The sequence below is a fragment of the Ammospiza caudacuta genome, chromosome 16 (assembly GCF_027887145.1).
Source record: "Ammospiza caudacuta isolate bAmmCau1 chromosome 16, bAmmCau1.pri, whole genome shotgun sequence".
Lineage (NCBI taxonomy): Eukaryota > Metazoa > Chordata > Aves > Passeriformes > Passerellidae > Ammospiza > Ammospiza caudacuta.
Genome location: NC_080608.1, coordinates 13,483,556 through 13,509,437, shown reverse-complemented (window position 1 = coordinate 13,509,437; position 25,882 = coordinate 13,483,556). Strand labels below are relative to the sequence as shown.

The window sequence follows — 25,882 nt, the reverse complement described above, 5'->3', positions numbered from 1 at the left end:
TAAATATACAATTATATGTAGTACTTGCCAGTATAAAGCTGTGTCACCACAACTTACTGAGCTGGAAAAGGTTCAGTTCCCAGCATTCTGATGGACCTAGCACAGAAACCACTCCAGACATTCTCACCACCTTACCAGGGAAAGGCAGGGACCCAGCCAGCTCCTCACCTCACCCCATCACTCCTGGCACAGACACAGCTGTGGAGCTTCCTTAGCCTGCACCATAAAGATCAGCTCTGGATTATGCATGTATAAGACAGCAGAAAATGCTACCAAGGCACAGAAGAATACTAAAAACATGCCAAAAATGAGTTTTCCCACTTACTGTCTTGAGGAAGAAAACAAGAAGCAACAACCTTGCTTTTTAACTGAAAAATTTTTAAAGCCCAGGTCTGTTTGTTTAAAGGACTTTCAGGGCCACCCGCAAATCATAAAGGAGCTGGAAAATAAATCTTCTCACTTCTCTCTGTATCTGTGGATTCATAACCACAGTAATGATATCTCTAAGGATACAGCCTTCTCTGGAGGTCCAGAAAGGATCTGAAGCAAAATTTCCAGCATGCAGGAGAAATAGGTACTGGAATAAAATACCTAAAGCCAGGTTTTAGATATTTACATGTGTCTAAGTGTAATATATATGAGTGCTTATTAAACTTGGATTATTTTGCAATTCTTCAGTCTTCTCCCAGATCAGTCATCCCCAAAAAGATTATAAACAATTCAAATCTGCCACAACTTGTAAGAGATTCACTCTGACAGAGGAGTGCAAGGGCAGCTGGCAGAGCCAAGCACAGCTGTTTATCACAGTACAACAGAAACAGTTCTTCAAACACACATCAGGGACTGCAGAGATAGAGAGTTTTATCAGAACACACCTTTCAGGCAAGTTACTAAATCGTGGTTTTACAGCAAGAAATGTGTTTGAAAGAGAACCAGCACTGCAGAGAGCCAGATTGCAAATAGGGTACTGAGCTCTCAATGTGCTTCTAAACATCATGGAACTCTTTCTTTGGTAGCCAAAAGAAATCACTCTGTTCCAGCCTTTGTCAAGACAATAAAAATAATTTGTTTCCTTACAGGAACTTTCCGTTTCCCATCAGCCAATACTGACCAAAGTAAACACATGTAAGAAAAGCTACCATGAGTTGTTGCAGTAAAAAGACTCAAGTAAGGTAAGCAAGCTATTACCCACTCCAATGTTACCAGAATGGAAAAGAAAGGTCCAAATATCAGAAATTTGCATGTACAAGCAGCTGCTTATTCTGTTTTGATGTTCATCAATTCTGACTATCTTGATTTGAAAATTTGACTTGAGTGAAATGAGATTCCCCCTATCAATCTCAGTCTTCTCTTCAAAAAAGTAATAAAAATGGGATTGTTTTCAGAGAACTGAAAGGCTGATTTGTACATGCAACAAGCCATTCCATATGAAATCCATGGAGTCTTTCACTTTCCTCAATGTTACAAAAGCAATTTGTTTCCAGACAATGCAGAATTATGCATTGAATTAAGCTTTATGCAGAATTAAGCTTTTCTCCATATTTTGCCTGTTACCCACAATGAATTGCCAGAGAGAGCAGCATGAACTCCATGCCTGTATCAGATTATTAATGCCATGGGCAAAATCCAAAAGAGTTTGACTATTCTGGAAGTTTTCACTGCCACCTCCTCTGTGACAAACTAAATATTGCCACCTACTGACTGCCAGAGCCTGAACTTGCAAGGATTTTTTAATTTCCCTCTCCCAGACACAATTCCCAAGACACACAATGAAGGCTGTTACAGCCCAGATAAGCCAAAAATTGATGTCTGATATTCTGAGATAGTATTATTTGCTTTTGTCCACTGTTACTTGTTTTTTTCCAATGTTGTAACTACTTCAAGATGTCAAATTTTAGTTTGAGGTTTGATCTTGCAACATGACTGTCAAGCACAGAGTTTTACACTAAAAGTCTCACCATCCACAGCAGACACCAAGCTTTATAACAGCACCATATGTTTTAGATTTGACAGTTCAGAGTTGAGCTTGAATGCTGTGGTCCAAGAAACTCAGAAAAAGTAACATCTGCTGCTCCAAGATTTTTCCATACCCTTGACTTGACAAATAAGGAAAAACCCATGATTTTTCTCACATCACCCAGCTCCAGCAGCACCAAAGATATAATTAAACCATGCCTTTAATTATTCCTTCACACAATTACATTGCCCAACAAGAGACACCTCTACAGCCACTAAAGTGAGTCACAGTGTGTGAACCAGGGTTCTGTTCCTCAGCTGCTGCACGTATTCCTTTGCTTGGTCAAAGCCAGTCCTTGGTGGCTCTGGGGGAGGAGGAGGACCTTCCACCAGCTTCACAAAGTAGTGGCACCTGCTGATTTTCATCATGCCAAACATGCCCTTGCCGTGGCACCGCAGGCGCTTCACGTAGCGGCCCCTGCCCGTCTGCGACTCCGCTGAGGAAACAGGACAGGGAGAGAGGAGGATTCAGTCAAGCACAAACTGCTGCAGCTGCAATAAAACACCTGTCCTGCCAAGGGATTTTTCATGGCTGCTTCTAGGAAGTTAATTCTACTTGGGATTCTCCCCTCCATCTTTCTTCTGTTACATTTAGCAGATCAGTGCAACAGAGGAACCCGTGAGCTCCATTAACGCTCTTCAGGAGCACCAAAAAGGGGGATTTAGAAAGCAGGCACAACAAGATAAATATGTGCTGAAGGACAAGTCACACTGAGCACTTAGTAGATTATACAGCTCTTCTGGAGGTGGTATTCATTTCACTGCCTTTCAGTAGTTTGTCTCATGAATTGCTGTGAAGTCTTACAGACTTCATTTTCCCTCCTTTCTCCCTTTATTGCATTCATCACAGGTATTTTCATTATCTGCACATCCAGTCCTGCACTACAGCTCAGCCTTCTTGTGGCAGAGGCTTGGAAGGCTCCAAAGAATTCTAATCAAATCTCTCTACAGTCCAGGTGACTTTAAGCTTATGAGGTCAGTTGAGTAAAATTTATTCCCTATGAGACAAAATGGGAATTTTTTCTTTGGGCATCAAAACACCTAAGAGCAAACATTTCTCTAACATTTTCTAGGCTAAAAAGCACTTTAGTTATTACAAGCTTATCCTGCAAATATCTACAGACAATTCTTTTTATTAAGAATTTTACTGTCATTACCCATTTACTTTTATAGTGTGTTTAATGGAAGTTTAACTTTGATTCTGCAAATCAAATTGTACCAGCCACAGAAAAAGCTTTCAGCATCTCTGACTGGCAACATTAAAAACTAGAAACTGTTTGCAGAAATTCCATTCTCAGATAAATAAATCCATGTTAAAAATGCTGCAAACATGTGCTTTTCATGTTTAGGTAAAGTTAAGTTTAGCAGGAACTGTCCTCTATTCACTTCTGGTGATTTCAAGCATCAAAATCTTATTAAATATAACACAGTTTCACAGGGTAGGATAGAGCAGGAGGACATTTTTCTAATGCACTAAATTTAAAAAAATGTACCTATGTGTAAGTTTGATTTGAATTCCACATTGTGCTTTCTTACAGCCATTTCCTGTGCTTCTAACAGAACCTGTAACAAAAGGAAAAGAAATGGAAATACTGAGAATTTAAGCAATCCTATTTCTTATCTCTAGATAACATGAAAGAAATTGCAAGTCTAAGTCAGTTATAAAAAAAGTATTTTATAAAGATAAAAACTTTTAAAAGACAAGCATCTTTTACATAAGAATGTTCCTTGCATAGAATGAAAAAGCCTCAGGACAATTTTATTACATTTTTGGGGAGGAAAGGGAGTGGAAAAGATGTTTTCCACCAGCATTTGTCAGCCTTCCCTCCACAGACCTTTGTGTAATTAGACATCTGATTAGAAATAAATTCCAAGGTGGGCAAAATGAACTTGGTCTACTCAATATTTTCAGCTAATACAGGACATTTCTTTGCTATAATTATACCAGAAGTCAATGCTTCAGCCAAGAAAATGAGCAATTTCAGAATCCAAACTACCACGCTGTATTTAGAGCTTTTGTGCTTTTACAGAACTCAGTCCTCTCCTCAATAATATCCCTCATCTCTCACAGTTTAAGAACTAAAGCACAGCAGATGTAGCAGCCATTAGTGACCAGGATTCTGCACCTTTTACCATGAACTTAACACCAAGCACTGCTGGAGAGGAATGGAATTCCACCCACATAGAATTTATCACCATGCCAGGTTAAAACAGCCAGCAAAAGTGACCCCAACATATTCAAAATTCACAACATTACACAACTGTAACAAAAATAAGTTGTTAGAATGTGCTCCCAACAGGCCAACTTAAAACACAAAATCCCACAGAAGTAGAAACACCTCCAAACTTCTGGTGACAGGTGTTGATTTTAAAGTTTTCTGGAAACCAGAAGTGTTAAAGAATATTGCTATTTACCTCTTTGATCACCTTTGCTCCCTTTTTGTCACTGAATTCCAGCTGAGCAAGAGCCTGATCAATGGACATTCCTTTTATCTGCAATCAAAGTGTTAAAATTAACTTCTGCATTTACAAGTATTTCCTTTCTTTTATTCAGAAGACAATACTTAAATTATACTGCTATTATAAAAACAAAAATATTGTCATTTCCTTATTTACCATTTCTTCACTGTAATACCTTACAGCTAAACCAAACTAAAGCCATTCCCTGTCCAGACCTATGCTCCCCCTCCAGGACTCTGCTATAAAGGTGTTGATTAAACTGTGATTAAATGAGGCTCTTAAGACAAATACAGCAATTAAATTTTGCATTCTCTCAAGTACAGCACAAAGTACTCTTTGCTTACCAGTTTTGCCAGGTACCACATCTTATCTTTGCTGTATTTTATTTCTCTCCGACAGTGATATATTTCCTAGAGGCAAAAAAAAAGTTAAAGGATGAATAATTTTGCTGTGAAAACAGGAATGGAGCATCCATGTCTGCTCCACAATCTATGTTCTTACTAGGAATAAAATAAAAATGTCTCTGCCTACTATGAGAACAGCACATGGCTTTGACATTTGAAACTGAAAGCACTAAAAAAAGATGCTGGCACACAGGAAATTTTAATTTCATCTAATGACAGTTTATAAGCAGAAGTCCCTGAGAAGGATAATCAGAAGGTTTATCACCATCCTTTCCTCTCATTCTCCCCACTTTAGAAGCAAAGATTGACATGCCCATTCAACCTTAAAAATATTACCCTGCTGTCAACTCCACTTACTGGGAGAGCAAATAAACAATATCACCAGAATGAACTTAATTAGCCCTGGAGAAGTGAAGAGGGTTTCAAGTTTGATTGGCACAAAAAGCTCCACAGACCCATTTTACATTACTGCTAACAGGGACCAGCACCAGCTGGTAGAATCTAACATCAATACAAATTTGAAAGAGATGGAACTCTTGATAAACAGGGAAAACACTGATTTAATAAACAAGTCTGTCAATAGCTGCATTTTCACACACACTGCACCAGCCAGCACAGCCCACAGCAGGGATTTCTGTGTGCTGGGCCACAATGTTCACAAAAGCAATCAATAAATGCTCATAGCCCACAAAATACATGCCTTAAAAAACCCATTTCTTTTCAGATGTAAATACTTTTACTTTGCTGAGCAGTGTGTGTAACAGAAGCCACAACACATCAATTCCTAATGAAGGAAAATGATAATGGAATCCAGAATATCAGTTCTTGACAGTAGAATTTCTACCTCCTTGTAGTTCAGAAACTTCTACAAACAGATGATGGGCCCCTTGCAGCTTGAACCACACACTGAGTAAGTGAGCAGCTCCCAGTAACTCGAGGCTCCAATATAATTTAGAGATAGAAAGCATTCCAAGTGATATCAACCTCTACAATACAGCCGAAAACTGAATAAAATCCTAAATAATGAGCAAACAAGCTTTCAGACTAGTGCCTTGTGCAGTCACCCTGTGCAGACAGTGACAGTCTGTTCAGAAATTGCTGCACATTCTCAGGTGAGGACATGCTCAGGTGCATCCTTACAGCCGGTCTGCGAGGCTCTCCAGGCAGCTGGGGAGGGTAAACAATCCTGTTCTTCTTCTCCCACTTCCCAATTTTCTGCAGGAATGTGCTGGTGTGGATGCAGGACAGAGGCAAAAGGCTCCCACATGGCAGCCACCTGCAAGGCAAGAGCACAGCCTGAGCTGCTGAACACAAGAGTGCTTTGTCCCTGCCCAGTTTATCTGGAAAACTGTGAACTTGCTGTCTTGAAAAAGAGAATCAGCACATTTGTACACTCAAAAAACCAAACTATTGAATCCTTTGTAGTTTATGCTGAAAGGGGTTTTTAATTCAGCAAGACTCAAGCTTCTTAAAGCAAACCATGAATGTTGGTATGTGATTCCACATGAAGTGTCCCCAGACTGTCACACAGTCACAGCCACCTCTGTTCTGATGCTCTTGTGGGGTTCAGGACTCACACAAACCATTTGTACCTTTCCCAAGGTACTTTCCATACTTCTTGAACTTTTACCAACAACATATTTAGCAATGAAATTTTCTAATTTTTCAAGCAGCTGAGCATCTCAGAGCATCAGAGGTTTATAAACATGGTGAAATTTGAGAAGAGAGGTGTTCTAAACCAGTCCCAAAACACAATGAAGTCAATCCAAACACCAGACAGCTGATAGCAATAAAATTAATTTTCAGGCAGTTTGCTCAGCTCAGATTCTGAAAAACCAAGCTACATTTTGCCCCCTGCTGCCTGGATAAAGCAGCAGCCACTGGTGACTACAAGAAACAGATGAGTTCAAGACCAAATACTGAGAGTTTTCCTGAGCCTTGAATGTCTTTGTGTGTGTGGCCAACCTGTGCAAAGCATCTTAAAAACAACAGGCAAACAGCCAAAAGGGGATTGTACACCACTGTCCACAATAATATGTGAGCAGAGATTAGCATTACACACACATTTCAATGTCATGGAATATTTTTGCAGGTATTTTCAGGGACAGAGCTGGCAGTTCCAGTGCTCCTACAGCACAGCTATGGGATTCCTCCAGAATGAAGGGAAACTTCAGCAAGTAAGGAAAGCAGCGACTGGGGACAGCACAGATACCATGCTACTGTGACTATCAAAGAAAATATGGATGTCCAAGAGGAAGAAGTGAGGAGAGAGATATCTGCATCGTGGCACAAGCTCTGAATACAGGGGCAGAGAGAGACCTGTGTGTGTCCAGAGCTCCAGGGTGGGTGAGATGGCCAAGCCAGGGGACCCCAGAGTCCAGCCCCAGATGCCCAAGCAGGGCAGTGCCTGTCCCACTGCCTGGGGCACAGGTGACAGGGCCAGACTCACCTCTCTGGCCGTGCCCAGCTGAGGAGACCCCGTGCCCAGGCAGCACCTGAAGGGAAAAGAAAGTGAGGGAGGCATGAACAGAATGGTAAAATCATGGCATGGTTTGGGTTGGAAGGGACATTCAAGACCATGCAGCCCCACCCCTCACCATGGCCAGGACACTAAATTTTTGTACATACTGGAGAAAATGCCATTAACACTTATATGCATGAAATACAGGGTTTGGCTTATACTTCCTTCCTTCTTTCCTTCCACTGTCCCAGGCTGCTCCCAGCCCCGTCCAGCCCAGCCTTGGACACTTCCAGGGATCCAGGTGCAGCCACAGCTTCTCTGGGAAACCCGTGCCTGGGCCTCATCACCCTCACAGGGAAGAATTTTTTCACAATATCTAACCTAAACCCACTCGCTGCCAGTTTGAAGCCATCCCCTTCACCCTGTCACTCCAGGCGCTTATAAACACCCTCACTCCATCACTTCTGGACTCTCCCTTCAGAAACAGCAAGGATACAACTTGGTCACCCCGAGGCCTCTCTTCTCCAGGCGGAACAACCCCAATTCCCCCAGCCTTTCCCCACACGAGAGCTGCTCCATCCCTCCGACCAGCCCGGTGTCCTGTTCTCCAGCGAGCCCCCCCCAAACCCGCGCCGCGTCTCCTCAGCCTCACCCGCGCCCAACGCCCGGCGCGCCGCCATCTTCCCGGCCGCGCTTTGCGGCAGCGCGGCGGGCGGGCGCACGGGCAGGGGCGCGCTTTGCGACGCTTTGCGGCGGCGTGCGCGGCGCTCGGCGGCAACGCCCGGAGCACGTGGGGCGGCGCGGGGGGACCCGGGGCGATGGCGGCGACGGGAACGGGAACGGGGACAGGAACCGGGATGGGCGTGCGGGCGCTGCCCGCCTCCCCCAACTGGTACAGCAGCCGCTGCAGCGATGTCAGCAGCGACGGCCGCCTCTTCGGCTTCGCGGCGAGGCACCGCATCTGCCTGCTGGATGTCGCCGCCGCCGCGCCCACGTTTTACGGTACCGGCACTGCCTTCCCTGTGCGGGGGCTGCGGGGAGGCACCGGCACAGCCTTCTCTGTTCCCCGCACCGTGCAGGGGATGCGGGGGGCTCGGCGGGCTCCGGGCGGCCGTGGGAGGGCTCGGCAGGTTCTGGGTGGCCGTGACGGTCGCTCGCTGTCGCGACAGGGGAGCTGATCGGGCACACGGACCGGATCTCCGGGTTCGCCTTCTGCCACTGCCCCGGGCACGGCGGGCTCTGCGCCAGCAGCTCGGACGATGGAAGCGTCAAAATCTGGGACAGCGGGACCCTGTCGCCGGTGCTGGAGTACAGCCTGCACCAGGTGGGACACGGGACGGGGACTCGCGGGTGTGTCGGGGCTCACACACAAAGCAGGCGAGGCTGCTCGGCCCAAAAGCGAGTTTCAAACCCGCTGTGGTCAATAATCCTGTTTGGCGCTCCGGGGCGCTCTTTGTGCGCAGCCCGCGGCGCTGTTCATCCCTGTAATTAGCTGCTGCTTCACCCAGCTCGCCTAAAATGATCTCAGCAAATTACTATGCCCCCAGGACAGACTAAGTGTGTATTTAAAAAGTTACTGCGGCTCGGGAGTGCCCATCAGCAGCTCGATCCATCCTCTAAAGCCTGAAAGAATGGAGGCACCCAGGGATAAACCACAGCGCTACTCTCAGATGATTTCCTGCTGTTGCTCTGTGTTTAGGTGGCAGTAAAACAGCTCTAAACCTTTCCCATGCTCTTTCTTCAGAATGCCATCTCAGCACTGCACTGGTCCCCTCTTGTGAAAGATCTTATTGTGACTGGTGATGAGAAAGGTGTCATTGTTTGTTACTGGCACAACAGAAATGACAGCCAGCAGTTCTTCCCAGAGCCAAGGACGGTGTTCTGCCTCTCCTGTTCTCCTCATCATGAAAACCTGGTGGCCATTGGGTAAATGCTCATTATTTAATGGTTTGTTTTCCTTATGTTTTGTTTTCTTTTTCTGCAAGAATTTAATTATGAGGTTTTGCTACATGGTTGAAACATAAATTCTAAGAGATCTTGGTGGCTGTTCTTCTAGTTTTGGAGTAAAACAAATTAGAAATAACATTTAGATTTGATAAACAAAAGCAGAGAAATCTGTAAAAGCGTAATGGTCCAGCCTGGCTTCTCTGTAGTAAGGTGGTAGTGACCCTGGAAAGAGCTTGTAAATCACCTTGGATATTACTCCACAAGCATCCGAGAGTCCCTTCATTAATTTAAATCTCTGCTTTCAGCTACAAGGATGGCATGGTGGTGATAATTGATATCAGCAGGAAGAGAGAAGTCGTGCACCGGCTGAGAGGCCACGAGGATGAAATCCATGGCCTGGCCTGGTGCCCTGTGCCTGGGGAGGAAAGGTTACCTGCTTGGCAGGATGAGCTCCAGGGTAGGTGAACATGATTAACAACTTGTGGAGTAATTTTTAGTTCATGTAAATGTCCTTCTACACTAAATTTTTTACAGAAGGTTTGTAATTAGCTAACCAAGTGATAAATTCAACAAAATCTGATCTGATACAAATCAGTATAATTTTCCGCTCATTTTTTATGAAGCTTTGATTTTTAAAGCCTAATAACATGACTTCAATGGTGTTCAGCAGCTCCTTCAGAAGAAAGCAAGGTTCCAAATGGGGAGGTGACACAGGACACAGCCACAAAGAAAGGTTGTTACCTGGCCTCTGGAAGCAAGGATCAAACCATTCGAATATGGAGCTGCACCAGAGGCAGGAGTAAGTAAGAGATAAACAATAACAAGGTGTGGAATAACTCCTGAACTGCAAATTGCCTTTTGTGCTGAAAGCATGGGGAATGTAATTGAAGCTGCAGATTCACAGGACTTCTCTGTTTGTCTTGGTTTGAAAAGACAGGTGTCCTCTAAGGAAGGGAGGAGCCTCCCTTGAAACAGAAAGTGCAAAGCCCCTCCCTCTGAATTATTATAATTTTGAAATTAAGGGGCTCTCAGGCAAAAATATGGGAGTAGGAATAACAGTTCTTTACTAGGAAAAAAATTAAAATGCAGTAATACCCGACAACACTGCCAGGGTCAGAACATGACCTGACACCCTGTGGGTCAGGGTGGTGGCAGCAGTCCCATTAAATGGTGGCTGCAGCCCCCTTGCAGTGACAGGTGTGGTTCTTTTGGAGCAGTGATCGTGTACAAGGGGGGGCTTTTGTTCTGAAGGTCCAGTGGTGGTGGAGATGGGCCTGAACTTCCTCTGGGAATCCAGTGGGAAAGGCAGGCTGTAGTGTTCCAAACCTCAGATTGTGTCCAGGTAGGAATGCTTGACTCCTCTCTCTGGGCAGAGCATCTCCCAGTGGGATGATGGAATTTTATCAGCCGTGCAGGCACACTCAGTGGCCCATGAGCAGAAGATATTTTCCAGAGGGAGGATTGGTTGTGGAAGAGATAAGGAAAACTGCCCAGTTAACAGAGGATAACTGCCCCACCTCTAACAGATGGTGATAGAATGCACACTCTGCCACATGAGTGCATTTGATGCATGACTGCACAATTCTTGCATTTCCACCCTAAGACACTGAGAATTTGCATGTGTGAGATGCAGTGATGGCTCCTGGTCCTGCAGGTGTGATGACTCTGAAGCTGCCACCCACCAAGAGGAGAGGAGGGGCCGTGGACCCGGCGGTCAAGGAGCGCATCTGGCTGACGGTGCACTGGCCTGCTGGCCACCCCTCAGACATCCTGTCCAGTGCCTTTGGGTGAGTGGGACACCCAGCAGCAGCTGCAGAGCCACTTGTTCCTGCTGAAGAAATGCTGAGTAGAAAAGATCCCCCCTTCTTCCCTCCTGTCCAGTGTTACAGGAGAAAACGGGCTAAGAGTTAGAGTTCAGACTTTGAGAAAGTGACTGTTTGTCCCATAATTTGTCCAACAGTCTGAATATTGACTGATAATAGCACTAATTGTGGTTTTGCCCATCTACTGGGACAAAATGGCAGTTTTCAGATGGAGTTTGGGTGTGTGGATTTTCACAAATGTCTGCAGAATCTATTACTCCTGTATATTTGTCATATAGTCTTTATAGGGCCTGTGTTGTTCTTGTGAAGTGAAGAATTTAAATACATTTCAATTTTGCAGAGGAGAACTGCTCCTTTGGAATTTGACCCAGCCTGGCAAACGCAAGTGGACTCTTCTGGGATCTTCAGAAGGACAGAACCACTCCCGAATTGTGTTCAATCTCAGCTCTGTGAAGCACCAAGACAGAGAGCTCCTTTTTTCTATTTCAATGGACAGAGATGTAAGAACCATTTAAAAATTAGCACAGGAATGCTTCTACAATGCAATTTGACTGAGTGAGACTAACCCTTCTAGGGCCACGGTTTTTCTCTTGAAATTGGTTCATTTTATAAGATCATTTTCTACCATTTGTCGTGAGCATAGGTTGTGTTTGTTTCTGTTAGTTTATAAGCTCAGTCTCTTACCATGGTGGAGTGAATGCTTATTACATTCTAGACTTGAATAGTAAGCATTTAATGAAAGGTGTTTTCCTCTGTATTTCCTTTTAAAAAGCCTGGTTTTCCTTCTTAAAATAATTTAATTGTAGAAACTAATGCATCTATTTTTATAGGTCTTATTTTCAGTCTTTGGTCTTTTACAGGCAGCAGAGTGTCTCCTATATTGAAACTTGGAGAGAAACTTAGTAAAATATATTCATTATGTCCATTCCAGTCTTGCAGCTACTGCAGCCCTGTCTGTGACATGGGATCCATGGGTGCAGATCACATCCTGCCAAGCCTTGCATTTGACCCTTTGATTCTTTATTTCTCTTCTGCTTTGTTTTTCCTTGTCCTGTGAATCACTCTGTATTTAACCGTTCCTTGTCCCTCTAATATTCTTCAGGTGAAATGCTGGGATCTGTCCACTCTGGATTGCAGCTGGACCATGCCCTCCCTTGGGGGGTTTGTCTACAGCCTTGCCTTCTCCCCCGTGGACTCGGGCTGCCTCGCCATCGGGGTCGGGGACAGCATGATCCGAGTCTGGAATACTCTGTCCATCACCAACATCTATGATGTTAAAACCTTCTGGCAAAGCATAAAGTCCAAGGTTACAGCAGTAAGTGTTGGATTCCTTTTTTTCCCCCCTCTTATCCTTTTCACTCCATTTTTTCCAAGTATGTTTTTCACTCTGAAGGTTTGTCCCATCTATAAGGGACATATAAGGGACAAATAAGCTAAAGCCATGTTGTTCATTTTATACTCAATTCTTTCTGTGCACAATACATTTTAGAATCTGGCAGCAAGTTTTTAGACCTATTTACAATCCTATAAGCTTGCATTTACATCTAGTGGAAATAAGCTGAAGTCCAGCTGGCTGTTATGTTACTTTTTCACTTTTATTCTCCTTTCTTGCTTCACCCATGGTTGCCCTGCTCTGCTAGGAAGTTTGACAGACACAAAAAGCCAATACAACCAACATAGGTGTCTTCAGTTGGGGTTTAACCACTGTTGGTCAAAAGCTACTGCCTGGCAAAATAGCTGGCAGCTATTTCTGTTTTGTAATGTAGGCATCAAGTAGGATTTTAATTATTTTACTCCCTTGCATCTTATCCCATCATAACTGGAAGGGGGAAAACCTTTGATACTCAAAGCAGAGTGGTCAAATCAAATGGCTGTGGTTGGAAGGGTGTGTATAAGGTCCTTGTTCATCAGTTTCAGCATTTTCCTTTTGTTTATTATTTAGCAATAAAGTGTTTATAACTTACACATCTTGTGTCTCTTTATATTTTTCTTGCAGTTGTCCTGGCATCCAACTAAGGAAGGCTCCTTGGCTTTTGGAACAGATGATGGAAAAGTTGGCATATTTGACACCTTGTCCAGCAGGTGAAAAAGTAGCTTTCAGATTCATTAGTGTCAGATCTCCTGGTGTGTTACCACTCAGGACTGGTGTGATCTTTCCTGAGGGATGCCTTTGCTGTTAGATGAGTGAGATTAAATTCAAATTAATCAAACAGGTGGATTTTCAGTATATTTTTCATTTGCATCATGTCTGTGAGCTTCTAAGGTGAACTCGCTTTAAGGTAAACTTAAAATGGCATGACCAGAGATCACCTGTGGGAGGACATCAATTACAGGAAGACTTTACCCAGAAAGGCATTTGCAGGGAAGGAGGAGCAGCAGGGAGGGGAAGGTCACCAGGAGAATTATGTTACAATTTTAGTAGTGTCCTAGAGCAGATGTTAAAGAAACGTGGTTAAGCCATGGCTTTTAGAACACCTAGTGTCTCAAGTATGTTGCTTTGATTTTATCTTCTTTTAATTTCCATTTGCTGAAATCTGACTGCCCCTTCTTCCTTATCTCCCTGCCCAGTGCTAAGAACAAGCCACCTCAGATCTCCAGCACCTACCACAAGAAGACAGTGTACACATTAGCCTGGGGTCCTCCCACTCCTCCTCTGATTTCTGGTGAGTCTTCCAGCACCTTGTGACAAAGCAGAATGTCCATGCAGAGCACCCAGATGCCAGGAAGCTGCTATTCCCTCTCTTCCTAGGAGAGGAGCCCATTTGCTTGGAGTCAATCCTTTGGAGCAGCTAAGAATGTGTTCTGTTTGAGGACTTTTAACAGTTTTAACAGCAAGGCTAGAAATTCTGGCAGTTTGTGAATTCTGGTACCTTCAGCAAATAGTTTTGAGTAGTGCCCCACACCTCTGGGTTGGCTTCAGGCTGTTCCAGGCCAGGAGCTTCACAGGCTTCCTGCAGCAATTGCATCAAACCAAATACAGGTTCCAGAGTTTCTGCCATTTGAACTTTAGCCCTTCTTACATAACTTGGATTTTTTTTTATTTTAGGGATCAAAATTTAAAGGGAATTTTATTGGTTTTGGTGCTATGAAGGATCTGTTGGTAGAAATGAGAACTCCTTTTAGAGGGTTGTACTGTGAGAATTTCCTGCTGCTGGACCACAGGCAATTGAAGGATGTATATTGCTTTTTGAAATAATGCTTTGATTTATCGTGGGAGAGATTAGTTCTGTGAAGAAGAACAGAGTGTAATTAGCTCTTTCTCTGTTGGATAGGAGAAGAAAGTGAACAGCCTTCTGTAACTTTATATAGTTGTGCTGGAGAAGGAATTGTTTTTCAGCACAATCCCTGGAAACTTAATGGAGAAGCCATTGACATCAACAAAGTCATCAGAGACACCAATTCAATCAAAGTGAGTATGAATTTGAGGGGTTTTATGGATTCATAGTAATCACGCCAGAGTTTCCATGGCCTTGTAATTCTAAGTTTCTGATTTTGCCTTTTTGATGTATCTGTAACAAAAAACTTGAACCCTTCAGTCTCCAGGGATGAACTTCAGTGACACTGACTCAAACTATGTAGAGTTTATATATTTATGTCTGAAGAGAGTGGTTAGTACTTTTTTTCTCCTGGTGTCAACATGGCACATCTTTTTCTGGCATCAGTTGCTTCATTTTTTACACTGTGATTTACTTGGGAAAGGTAAATGGGGGATAAAATTTGGGTTTAAAACTGTGTGTGGCTAAACAAGTTTTTCATTAAAAACGTTCATGATTTAGGAGGAGGCTGTTTCCATTTATACTGCAGCCAGTGCAGAGTGGCTGGTGATCACTGAGTATCTGCTCAAGTGATCAGTCATTTCTTAGTTGAAAGTATAAAATAAGTGAAGTGGGCTGGATCTTCAGTTCTTTCAAGTCAGCTGGAGTCAGTCCAGGGGTATTGGTTTGTCTCAGCTGGGTTTTGGCTTCTTCCTTGAGTTAAGACACTCTGGGGGTTAAGAGACTAATATTAGAGGCATTGAAATGATCATATTTAGGTATCTGAGTTGTAAATTGTATGTAGCTTTTATCTGAATTCAAATGAATAGGGATAGTGAAATGTAAACTTTGGTTTCTTTTGAAGTGTGAAAGAATTTTCTTGCAGTGTCTAGTCCTTTCCAAGGAGTGTAAGGATATGAAACATCCATGTCCTACTGGAATCCAGACAAAACTTCAAAATATTTCTCAGAACTAAACAACAATAAAAACCAATCATTGGTTCTTGCATCAGTAATTTCAGTCTTAATTGCTCAGATTTATGCCACTGCTACAAAAGCAATGGATACTGTTATGACTTTTCATTTTGCAGACTAATTGCAGCTCTGTCCAGTTGCCAGCTTTGCTCTGTGGAATGTATGTGAGAGAGATTTAAGAGGTTTTGGCAATAATTGTGTCTTCTTTCTGCAGCACAAGCTGCCTGCACGGACAGAGGTCAGCTGGAAACCAGATGGCAAACTCCTGGCTCTTGGCAATGAGGATGGGTATGTCCCACTTGTGGGTTCAGGTGGTGTCTGCTGATCTTGACTTCAGTCGCTGTGATGAAGCAAAAGTATTTTTTGTTGCCCTGGTTTGTCTCTGTTCTTTCACTGCTGATGTGTTTGAATTATGATAATATAGAATTCCCTGCTGTTATTTGTTGTAGCTGCTCTTGGCATGGAGGATCCTCATTATCACATTAAATTCTATTTCAAGGATCCACTCATGGTTGAAATGCACTTTTGCTGATCAATGAAACCAGGGTTTGAGTTGGTTCCAGAAAGCACAAACTCAGTTACTTTATTTCACATGCTCCAATCCTGCTCATGCAAGATAACAAAAATGTTCCCATTTTCACCAACTACTGAAATTCTTACACTGTTGTTCTTACATTTCAGCTCAATTGAAATATTTCAGGCACCAAATTTGAAGTTGCTCTGCACAATCCAGCAGCACCACAAACTGATCAATGCCATTCGTTGGCACCACGAGCACGGGACCCAGCCAGAGCTGAGTTACTTGATAGCTTCAGGCTCCATCAATGCCACCATTTATGTGCATAATCTGAAGAGTGTTGTAGGTAACAGTTTGCAGATTATATTCCAAATCTTGGCATCATTTTTTTTTTGTTTATTTCTGTTTTGTCTTTCTGTCTGTCCTCAATAATTTTTCTTTTTTCTTTCAGAGAACTCTTCAGAAAATCCTTTGACAATAACGGAGCCTTTTCGAACTCTGGCTGGGCACACAGCTAAAATCACAAGTCTTTCTTGGAGTCCCCACCATGAGGGAAGATTGGTGTCTGCTTGCTATGATGGCACTGCACAGGTATTGTCCAAAGCACCTCAGAATTGTATTTCAAACCATCCATTCCACAGCTGATCAAAGAGCAGAACTTGTTCTTGTGAGATAAACTATTGAAGTACTGCAAGTTTACCTTTGCTAACCATCTGGTTCGGGATACCTGATATGCAGATTATGTTGTGATTTGTGAATTGATTTGTAAGTGCTATCATTAAGGTTTTCATATTAGCATTTTTGGATCCTTAGAAAAGAAAGATATTGGGCAGCTATATCAATGCAAACAAAGGAAGCCATGCATTTTCTCTATGTGCATGTTGATGTTTGAAATACCCCTGCAAAATCCCAAAAGACAAGCTCCTACCTGTGCAAATCATGAGAAAATCAGAGTATTAGGTGCAGAAGTGACTTTGAGCGATTGCATTTCTTTCTTGTTGCCCAGGTGTGGGATGTGATGAAGGAGGAGCCACTCTGCAACTACCGAGGGCACCAGGGCCGCCTGCTGAGTGTGCAGTGGTCCCCAGTGGAGCCAGACTGTGTTTATACAGGGGCAGATGATTTCTCTGTTCACAAATGGCACATCTCCAAGCAGGAGCACACAAGGCCTCCTCAGGGTGAGTGTATTCAAATAGAAGATCTTCCCTGAGGTGCTGGGGAAGATCTGAGCTGAGAATTGGGAGTTGTCATGTTGAATTCCAAATCTGCCTCTTCCTCTTCAGGAATAAACTGTATCTCGGTTTAAATTGAGTAATCTTATTTGGAAACTAAATGTTGATCCTGAGATATGGGCAGTTAATACACTATATTTTGCACTTTTTAATTTTGCACCTTTTGCACCTAGGCAAAAAGAGTATAGAATTAGAGAAGAAAAGAAGTATACAGCCAAAAGTCAAAGCCAAGAAGAAGAAAAAGCCTGTAGGCAAGAGTCCAGGCAAGCAGGATGCAAATGATGCCATGAATGGAGATGAGAGCATGAAGGAAATGCTGCTGGAGGAAAATGGAGTGTCAGACCATGAAGGAGAAAAAGAAGGCCAGGAGGCAGAGTTGGCTGATAAAGTCTCTGTGACTGGTAATGATCAAATCCTCTTAGTTCAATGTTTCCCAGACTGTTCAGCCCTCAGAGCATCACCAAGTTTAATTTTCATGCAGATTTTCTCATTGTTTGGTTTTATTGAAATTGTCCACTTGAAGCAAAAAGGCTCTAGAATGCCTTTGATAATTTTCTAGACTAGTCTGGGACTTAACTGTCATTAGATAACAAGATTCTACCTTCATGGACAGAGTTACTGTGTTTGGCTTGAAACAATGTCATTTTTGATCACCATCGATAAATGTTATAATACTGATGTCTCTTTGGTGTCTCTTGACATCTCATTTAGCCTTCTGACAATTGTCTGTTTTCTTGATATTTGCTTTCCCTAAAAAGCTGTTAAATTCTATGGCAAAGCAAAGCTTGGTTTCTGTCTATTTCAAAATTAACGTAACAGAATGTGAATATGTGAATTATTCTGTGTGCATTTCCATTCATTGCTTTTCCTTTTTTTTAAATCACAGTGTCCAGGGATACATCTTCATCTGCATGTGATTATTCTGCACTCAGCTTGCCAAAGCCTTCTGTGACCCAGAAAGCTGCTCCTGTGAAAAAGGATCTACCTAAAGAGAAACCAAGTTAGTATGTTTCAGGGATTTATAACAGTCCTGTACCAAGGCAGAGTTCCCCATTCTAGACTTGTTTGACTGCAGCTTCCCTTCCTAATGTGACACCAAATTATTGTCAGAGAAAGAAAAGGGTGCTTTTGGAATAATTTGAGGGGTTCTGCTGTAAATGCAGCAGCAGTGACTAAAATTGTCTGATTTTTCAGCTCCTGATGCCTCTCTGAAGAAGAGGAAGCCTCGTTCTATTCTGCCCTTCAGCACATTAATGGATCACAGATCAAAAGAAGAATTGCATCAAGACTGCTTGAGGCTGGCTGCATGCCTGAAAACTAAAGGTACCAGTATAAAATTCTAAATACTTAAAGGGTAGGTGCTCTCAAAATCAAGTGTTCAGGGATTTGATTTCAACCACAGCACTTTTTTTTTAAATCCTCACCTTTATCAAAGAGAGTGACTTGGTGTGATATCAAACTTAGATCTGAGTGTTGACCAGCAAATTTATTAAATCTGCTGCACAGGAAAGAAAGTAGAAGACAGAATTATTTGCCAGCACTTGAGTGCTACAGTGACTTGGCACATTCCTGTTCCCAGCTTTGTGTTAAATCCTAAATATTAATTCTTTTTATCTGGTTTAGATAATAATGAAGATGTGTCCCCTGACCTCAAGGATTGCATCCACTTGGGGCTGTTCACCGACAGGGATTCTCTGCACAAGATGATTGATATGGAAGGTAAGTGGCATAAAGAATATGTGCCCTGTAACTGTTATATTCAAGTAGGAAACAAATTGGGGGAAATGCTTTAGTTTTCTTTACTTTGGATTACAGTCTAGGATTAAGAATGAAGCTCTGTGTGAGAAGAATATACATCTTTTTCCCAGATAATGTTTACATCTTTCAGATGTAAACCTGCCTTATCTTGAGTCTGAATGATTTCCCTTTTGCCAAGCTATTTTACTGTGACAGATGATGCTGATGGGAAATGTGTTTGCTTCCAACAGGAAAGCACCACCTGGAGAATGGGCATGCAGAGCTCTTCCAGCAGCTCATGCTGTGGAAAGGAGACATGAAGGGTGTGCTGCAGGCAGCTGCTGAGAGGGGGCAGCTCACAGACCAGCTGGTAGCCATGGCACCCATGGGTAGGTTTGCTCTAGCACCACATGAACTGCTGGCATTGGCTGCCAAGGTCCCCTCATTCTGGTGGTTCTGGACAGAAACTCAGAATTAGTTCTTTGTGATATGATTAGCAGTCCTTACAGCTTGCTGCTGGTTTAAATGTGCTTTGAAGTTACTGTACTGGCAGTGAATGTTAAAGCCTTAGTTTTGCCCTGCTTCATTGACTTGTGTTAGGGTGGTTAAGAAATAAAAACTAACCTGGGGCAGAGAACTACAGATTGGAGAAACCAGTGTTGGTATCACCCAGGAATTCTTCCAGTCATGAAACTGCCTCCAATGGTGTTGCCTTCTCTTTTGCAGTTGGATACCAGGCCTGGGTGTGGACAGTGGAAGCCTTTGCCAAGCAGCTGTGTTTTCAGGAGCAGTATGTGAAGGCTGCCTCCCATCTCCTGTCCATCCACAAAGTCTATGAGGCTATTGAGCTCCTGAAAGTGAACAATTTTTACAGGTTGCTGTGTACTTATGTTTAGCACTTTATCTTGGTTTTTTTTGTGGGGTAGATTGAGCATTTTGGTTCACTCTTTGCACACAGATTGACTTTTCTGTCTGGTTTCCCTTGTGTGCATTAGGGAAGCAATTGTAATGGCCAAGGCCAGGCTGAGACCAGAAGATCCAGTTCTGAAGGAGCTTTATACCAGCTGGGCAGCTCTGCTGGAGAAAGATGGCCATTATTCCATGGCTGCCAAATGGTGAGTGCTGCTGGGGAGAAGAAAGACAGAATTGGTTCCATGCCTCAAACAAAGAAGGTTCTTGGTTTTGTATCAGTTGAAATCTGTTACCTGGTCTGGTTGTCTGAGGTGCTTTCTGAGTCTGATCTCACAAAATTTCCTCTAATGTAGGTGGGAAGAGAAGCTCCAGAGAGCAGTTCAGAGCTGAAAGCCCAAATGCCATGTTATAGTAGAGCCATCTCTTTCCACAGACATTACTGGAAGTTTTTGAAAAATAATCTAGCAAGGCTAATATTAGGTTGTCTACAAAAAGGCTGTGTGAGATTTCCAACTTTTCCACTGGAAACATGCAGTGCAGCAGTTCATCTTGAGTTTCTTGAAGCCTGGTCATTGGGGTATCCTGCTCCAGCTGGAGTGTTTTAACTCTGTGATTACCAAAATTACTAATACTCCTTGAAATATTCTGGCTGGAGCAGTGTCCTCTGCTTGATGCTGATTTCAGTTCTGGCATTTTTGTGGGTATCTCTCTTGTGAAAGGATTTGAATGAAACCCAGAGAAATGCAGTAGGGACAAACAGCTGCATATAACCTTTGTCTCCTGAATCTGTTTAGTTTTATTGCTCATCCAAGCCATGTGTGGCCTGCAGACCATCAGGGATTTCAGTCCTGAATTTAAGGCTGTGTGACTTCCCTTTTGTGGCTTTGCATCAGATAGTTCACCATATGTCTGTAATAAACTTTGATAAGAAAAAGTGATGAGAGCTCTGAGAACCTGTGGAAAATCCAGGGTCATCTTCATTTGTGTATTTATGCTACTGTATTACAATACAATTTTAAAGCTATTTTAGTACCAATCAGCTTGTTTTGCTTTTATCTTTTTCAGTTATTTGGGAGCTTCCTCACCCTATGATGCAGTTAAAGTGTTGTCAAAAAAGGGAGATGTGGCATCTCTTAAAACTGCTGCTGAGCTTGCTCTGATATCTGGGGAGGAGGAGTTGTCAGCAACTTTGTCTTTGAGATGTGCCCAAGACCTTCTGTTATCCAGGAACTGGGTGGGAGCTCAGGAAGTCCTTCAGCAGCACAAAACTTTATTTGTGAGTCTGGTCCTTTCCTTTCCACCTTCTTCGGTGTTGTCTCTCTACAGATTAACATAACTTGGCCCCAGTTCTCATTTCTTCATAGTCCTCAGTTGGTCCTTTGGGCTGGTTTTGCTTCAAAATATTTTTCTGGGAGTATATTGGAATGGCCCTATGGAGTGGTCATGGTGGGGGGGTGTGTAGACTCTGTGCTTGTTGTAATATGGGAGGTTGTAGAGAAAAGTGGGATTCTTTGAAGTGCAATACTGATCATGAAAAGAAAGAAATTAAGTATTTGCTATTTATATTAAAGGAACAAATGAGCCAACTCTTAAGTCCAGCTGCTGGATGCTTAGATTCGAAATGTTTTCGTGGACTGAGAAGCAGGTGGCTGCCTTGGCTTGCTCTGAGGTTTCCTTCTGACTTCCCTTGGGCTCTGTCACCAAGGAGCTGCTCCCAGGCTTGATGTTCTGAAGTCACTCTACCTGCTGTGGTCAGCAAGGGATTGTTTGTATGGTTGCAACAGCTCAGTGCTTTTTATTTTTCCCTCCTTGTTAAAGGGACAGAGACTGGTTTTCTGCCTGAACGAGCTGCTCTGCAGCTGCCTCAGTGAGAGGAATCCCTGTGAGAAAAAGAGCCCTGTGCCCCCCTGTTACCACAGCTGGGAGCTGAACAGAGAGGCCCCATTTTTGGACATGGTGACACAAGTGTGGCAGAATGTGCTGGGCATGGACACCACTGAAAAAGCCACCTGTGCACAGGAGCAGCTTGGCAGGATTGAGCATCCTCCTTCAACCAGCAACACACACCCAAAGCAGGTAAATGGAATTTGATCTGTGCAGGCACAAATCCTTACTTGGGATGGGCAGTAAACCCAGCCACTCTGTGGTGTTGCAGCAGCCATTCCCAGGGAGCTGATATCTGCATTCTGATGGGGGTTTAGTCTGGGAGAGGGATGATCAGCTGCTGGGACAGTTTGTGTAGCCACCAGTTTGTTTCTGTGCAGGGTAAGAACTGACACAGGGTGTTGGGATCAGCACTGAGGTCACTGAGATGTGGTGGATGGGAGTGATTGACAGAGCTGAGTAGTCTCAGCAGTGATTCTGTTAGGGGAGGAAGGGCTGCTTGTTGGCAAATTACTTTGCAAGGTCTGTCCATGGACTGGTGCTCCTGCAGCTCTTCTCTGTGACCACAGTGAGTCACTGCTCCCCCTTCTCATCTGTTTGCTGAGACACAAGTCTGATTTTACAGCTCCAGGTAATGTAGAAATGCTCTACCCCCTGCATGAAGGAGACTGCAAACTGCATTGTCACTAAAATTGCTTTTGGTCAAGTCATGTGCTTCTGGGCTCTCCCACAGTTGTCATAAGCTCACACTTTGCAATAAAACTATTAACTGTGTTCTCTGGTGCTTCCTTTAGGTGCTTTTCCATATCTCCCATGACCTGGCCCTTGCAGCCCTGAGCTGTCACTTGGGTATGTGGGATGAGGCAGTGAAAAGTATTCTTGGGGCTGTGAGCCGCAGCTTTGATGCTGGGAATTTCACTCTGATGCAGGAGATTTGCAGTATCATCCTTCCTGAGGGTGAGTCTCTTCTTGTGTCTCTTCTGGCACTGACAGGGTCTTTCCTGCCAGCACAGCTGTGTCCATTAATGTTCCAAAATAATGTTTGGAAGCAGCAAGACATAGACATGTCTGTGTAAACTTGTGGAATTTGGTTAGTGCAAAGGCCACTGGGCAGTGAAAATTCTTGACTGTGGGAGGAAGCTCCGCTGTGTCACCTGGTGGGAGTGATGTAGGAAACTGAGTTCTTTTCTGTGAGGGACACATTAGAATGCTGTGTGCATTTCACAGCAACACATACTCCAACTTGTTCTCTATTCTTTGTAGGTTATGCAGTGCATTTATGTTGTGGCTTGTGATTATGTGACTCTTGTGTTTTGCAGCTTGAGACCAAGGAAGTTTGCTGTAGCTGATGAGAACAGTTTAGCTAGAACAGAATATTGTGTCATATAACATGCCAAAGATGTTTTTACTTTCATAGTTTGTGCACTGCTCTGCCAGCATCTGAGTAAATCCCTGATTTAGGTTTCCAGGGTTTCCTGGTTCATGTACCAGATCTGCTCATTGTCTTTGGAAAGTTCCATGAACTATTTGTAGTCCTTTTCTCATTATTAGGCTGTGATGACCTGAGAGACAAACTGGACAGCACAAATTCTCAGAGCATGGATGCCTGCAGGAGTCTGGAGGGCTTTGTGGCTTACAGACAGCTCTATAACCTGTGGTGGAACTCACCCAAAGACTCCCTTGGCCTGCAGAAGGTTGTGTTGGGTCCCAGTGAGCAGACAGCTCTTGAGAAGAGCTGTGTTTCAGGTGACCCAACCCCTGAGGAAATGGTTCAGACTGCAGCTGAAATGGGTGAAAACCTCTGCAGTACAACTGAAGTTTCCAAGGGTGAGACACAGAGTGACTCAAGAACTGATTCAGTTGGTGTGGCAGACAGACAGTCAGCACTGAAGGGTTGCCAAGTGCTCCTTTCAGAAGAGATGGCTGCCTTGCAGAACACCCAGAGGGACATAGCTGAGGTGCAGGAGACTTTAGCAGAGATGATCCGCCAGCATCAGCAGCAGAGGAACAATCTCCAGGAAAACACAAATGGCAACAGCCAGGGAAGCAACCTGGAACAGAATTCAGAGACTGAATCAGACAAACCATGCTCTGACAGCAACCAGATGAATTGGTAAGACTCAGCACAGGAATGAGTGTGTTGAAGAGTGTTGCTTTTTTGTGTGTTTGTGCAGGAAATTCCTTGTTTTGCCTAGACTGCCTCTAATCTCCAGCCCATTAGCCAGGAACACTTGAATATAGAGCTCAGAAATCTTGCATTTCCCCTGGGCTGAACCACCACATGCATAAACTCAGTGCAGCTGAAGAGTTTTGTGATGCATGAGGTGTTGTCACAGTGAATAAACAGGACAGCTTGAAAAAGGGAGGATAATGAAAAGGCTGAGCATGATCTAATGTGTTGAACATTGGTTTGGGAGTTTGGCAAGAATGAGGTAGAGCATAAACCACTCAGCCAGTTCTCTCCTGTGCTCCTTGTCCAGGAGGGAGGCTGCACAGTCACCTAACAAAAGAGTTACTCATGACACCTGCTCTTCTCTTGACAGCAAAGATGAAGCAAAGCAACCAGTTACACTCCCTGAGCTCACAAAGCAGCTTCTGAATGCAAAGCAGAAATTAGCTGAATTCCCAGACAATTTAAAGGTAAGTTTTCAGAAGAGCCATTGCAGTTCTGAAAAAAGTCATTCTGTAAAGGCAGCCTTATCACAGAACCCCTTTCATAGAAAAAGGAACAGAGACATCCCTTGTGATCCTGTGGCAGTTCTGAGAGAGAAATGACACATGGCAGCAGGGTGGTGTTGGTGCTTTTCTTTCAAGTACAATTTTCCCCATGCAATTGGAAAGCAAAGCTAAAGCTACTGTGGGGGGGAACTCAGTGAGATATCCTGTATGGATCATGCCATGCATTTTAAGAGTAATCCCTTGCTACTTATGTATGAAAAAATTAATAAACAATGAAATAAAAAATTTAAACTATAAAATTACTTTTATAGATAAAGAACTGTAGAAAGTACACATAACACATTCAAAAACATGTAACCATGGTGATTGGGCAAGAGGGGGCAAACCTGGATAAATGTGAAGAGAAAATGCATCTGACTCTTCTGAGAATGCTACAAAGCCTTGTCTTTAGAGAGCTGCCTGATGCTGTTGAAGCACTGTAATATAGACTGTAGACATCACCTCATGGTCCTTTTTTGCAGGTCTTCCCCTTCCCTGATGTGCTGGAGTGCTGCCTGGTGCTCCTTCACCTGGGATCCCAGTGTCCTCCCCAGCTGCAGGAACAGGCTCTGGCTCTCCTGAGGAACCACGGTGGTGCTGCTGTTTACAAAAAGGCTGCCAGGAGCTTCTTGACATGACAATGGAGACCAAAGTGCCTCCCTTGAGCTGCCTCCTGCTACTGAACACTAAGGCTGCTCTTTCTTCAAGTGAAGGCTTCTTTTGATGGCTGTGGCTGTTACTGATACAAAATGTCAGGTTTATACACATCCACTTGTGCTCATCCACTGATACTTATTTAAGGAGACTGTTAGAAAACTGAAAAGCAGTAGTGAACTGTTATAACTGATTTTTGTATAGCTTTTTTTTTATTTGTTGGACACTATGCTATTGAAAGCTCTTGCTATTTACATGCAAGAGAAAGTTTTGAGCAGCTGTGTAGTCTTTCAGCAGAGGAGGAAGAGTAGCTGCCCTCAGGAAAATCAATGGTTTCTGTAAGCAAACTGACCCTTAGGCCAGTATTGTTCTTAAAAGCTTTCTGAGTTTATTTTCTCTCCTTTAAATAAAGTCTTCTACCACCATGAATTGGTATTTAATTTGATGTATAGAAATAAGTTCTCTAGAATGGTGCTGTTCTAGAAAGTGCCAAAACCAATCTGGGATTTTTCAGTTTTGAACATGGAGTATTTTGACCAGTCTTACAGCTTACTTAAAGGCTTTGTCTTGTTAGAAAAACTAACTTCTATGAAGAGCACAAGGGTGCAATAAGCCTTAGTGAACACAGCATCTGTCAGTCATTTTCAGAAGCAAGGTTTTAAATGCAGCACAAAAAGTTGATGGGGGGAAGTGTGCATCATGAATTTAGAAAGTTTCAGTACAGTAAAGATAATATTGTTTAAGAATTAAAAGGAGGAGTAATGGATTTTTAGATCAAAAGCTGTTCCAGATTCTTCCAGCCAAAATGCAAACTAGAATTCTGACAGATTTCCTGCCTCAACCTGAGTAAAGCCTCAGAACAACTTCAAGAGCAGCAGGTGAAAGCCAG

At 43.3% G+C, this 25,882-nt stretch overlaps 2 protein-coding genes across 3 annotated transcripts; one reads left to right on the top strand and one right to left on the bottom strand.

Moving 5' to 3' along the window:
• Positions 1 to 403: 403 nt before the first annotated feature.
• Positions 404 to 8,023, bottom strand: MRPL22 (mitochondrial ribosomal protein L22). Its single transcript, XM_058815378.1, has 7 exons — positions 7,994 to 8,023; positions 7,330 to 7,375; positions 6,021 to 6,156; positions 4,821 to 4,886; positions 4,432 to 4,509; positions 3,510 to 3,579; positions 404 to 2,453 (listed from the first exon to the last, which is right to left on the bottom strand). Exons 1-7 carry the CDS (start codon positions 8,019 to 8,021, stop codon positions 2,242 to 2,244), a joined length of 636 nt encoding a protein of 211 aa, XP_058671361.1. The 5' UTR covers positions 8,022 to 8,023; the 3' UTR covers positions 404 to 2,241.
• Positions 8,024 to 8,159: 136 nt separating this feature from the next.
• GEMIN5 (gem nuclear organelle associated protein 5) lies at positions 8,160 to 25,408 on the top strand. Of its 2 annotated transcripts, none has more exons than XM_058815203.1 (28): positions 8,160 to 8,343; positions 8,511 to 8,665; positions 9,086 to 9,267; positions 9,594 to 9,745; positions 9,959 to 10,087; positions 10,943 to 11,075; positions 11,452 to 11,611; positions 12,214 to 12,426; positions 13,108 to 13,193; positions 13,680 to 13,774; positions 14,384 to 14,520; positions 15,554 to 15,627; positions 16,021 to 16,202; positions 16,308 to 16,447; positions 16,863 to 17,034; positions 17,262 to 17,489; positions 17,975 to 18,088; positions 18,283 to 18,411; positions 18,712 to 18,807; positions 19,077 to 19,214; positions 19,552 to 19,699; positions 19,821 to 19,940; positions 20,803 to 21,013; positions 21,556 to 21,813; positions 22,416 to 22,578; positions 23,173 to 23,734; positions 24,165 to 24,261; positions 24,822 to 25,408. In XM_058815203.1, the coding sequence occupies exons 1-28, from the start codon at positions 8,160 to 8,162 to the stop codon at positions 24,975 to 24,977; spliced, it is 4,614 nt and encodes a 1,537-aa protein (XP_058671186.1). In that variant the 3' UTR covers positions 24,978 to 25,408. The 2 variants fall into 2 exon arrangements, with proteins under 2 accessions (XP_058671186.1, XP_058671185.1); XM_058815202.1 differs by having other exon boundaries at positions 9,956 to 10,087.
• The last annotated feature ends 474 nt before the right edge of the window (positions 25,409 to 25,882 follow it).

What these genes read in the sequence shown, in the direction of transcription:
- MRPL22 (XM_058815378.1), bottom strand. Translation starts at nt 8,021, where the DNA reads ATGGCGGCGCGCCGGGCGTTGGGCGCGG. An exon ending in GCGCCGGGCGTTGGGCGCGG is followed by an intron (nt 7,376 to 7,993) that starts GTGAGGCTGAGG and finishes TTTTCCCTTCAG; the next exon opens with GTGCTGCCTGGGCACGGGGT. An exon ending in TGTGGTACCTGGCAAAACTG is followed by an intron (nt 4,510 to 4,820) that starts GTAAGCAAAGAG and finishes CTTTGATTGCAG; the next exon opens with ATAAAAGGAATGTCCATTGA.
- GEMIN5 (XM_058815202.1), top strand. Translation starts at nt 8,160, where the DNA reads ATGGCGGCGACGGGAACGGGAACGGGGACAGGAACCGGGATGGGCGTG. An exon ending in GAGACACCAATTCAATCAAA is followed by an intron (nt 14,521 to 15,553) that starts GTGAGTATGAAT and finishes TTCTTTCTGCAG; the next exon opens with CACAAGCTGCCTGCACGGAC. An exon ending in TAATCTGAAGAGTGTTGTAG is followed by an intron (nt 16,203 to 16,307) that starts GTAACAGTTTGC and finishes TTTTTCTTTCAG; the next exon opens with AGAACTCTTCAGAAAATCCT.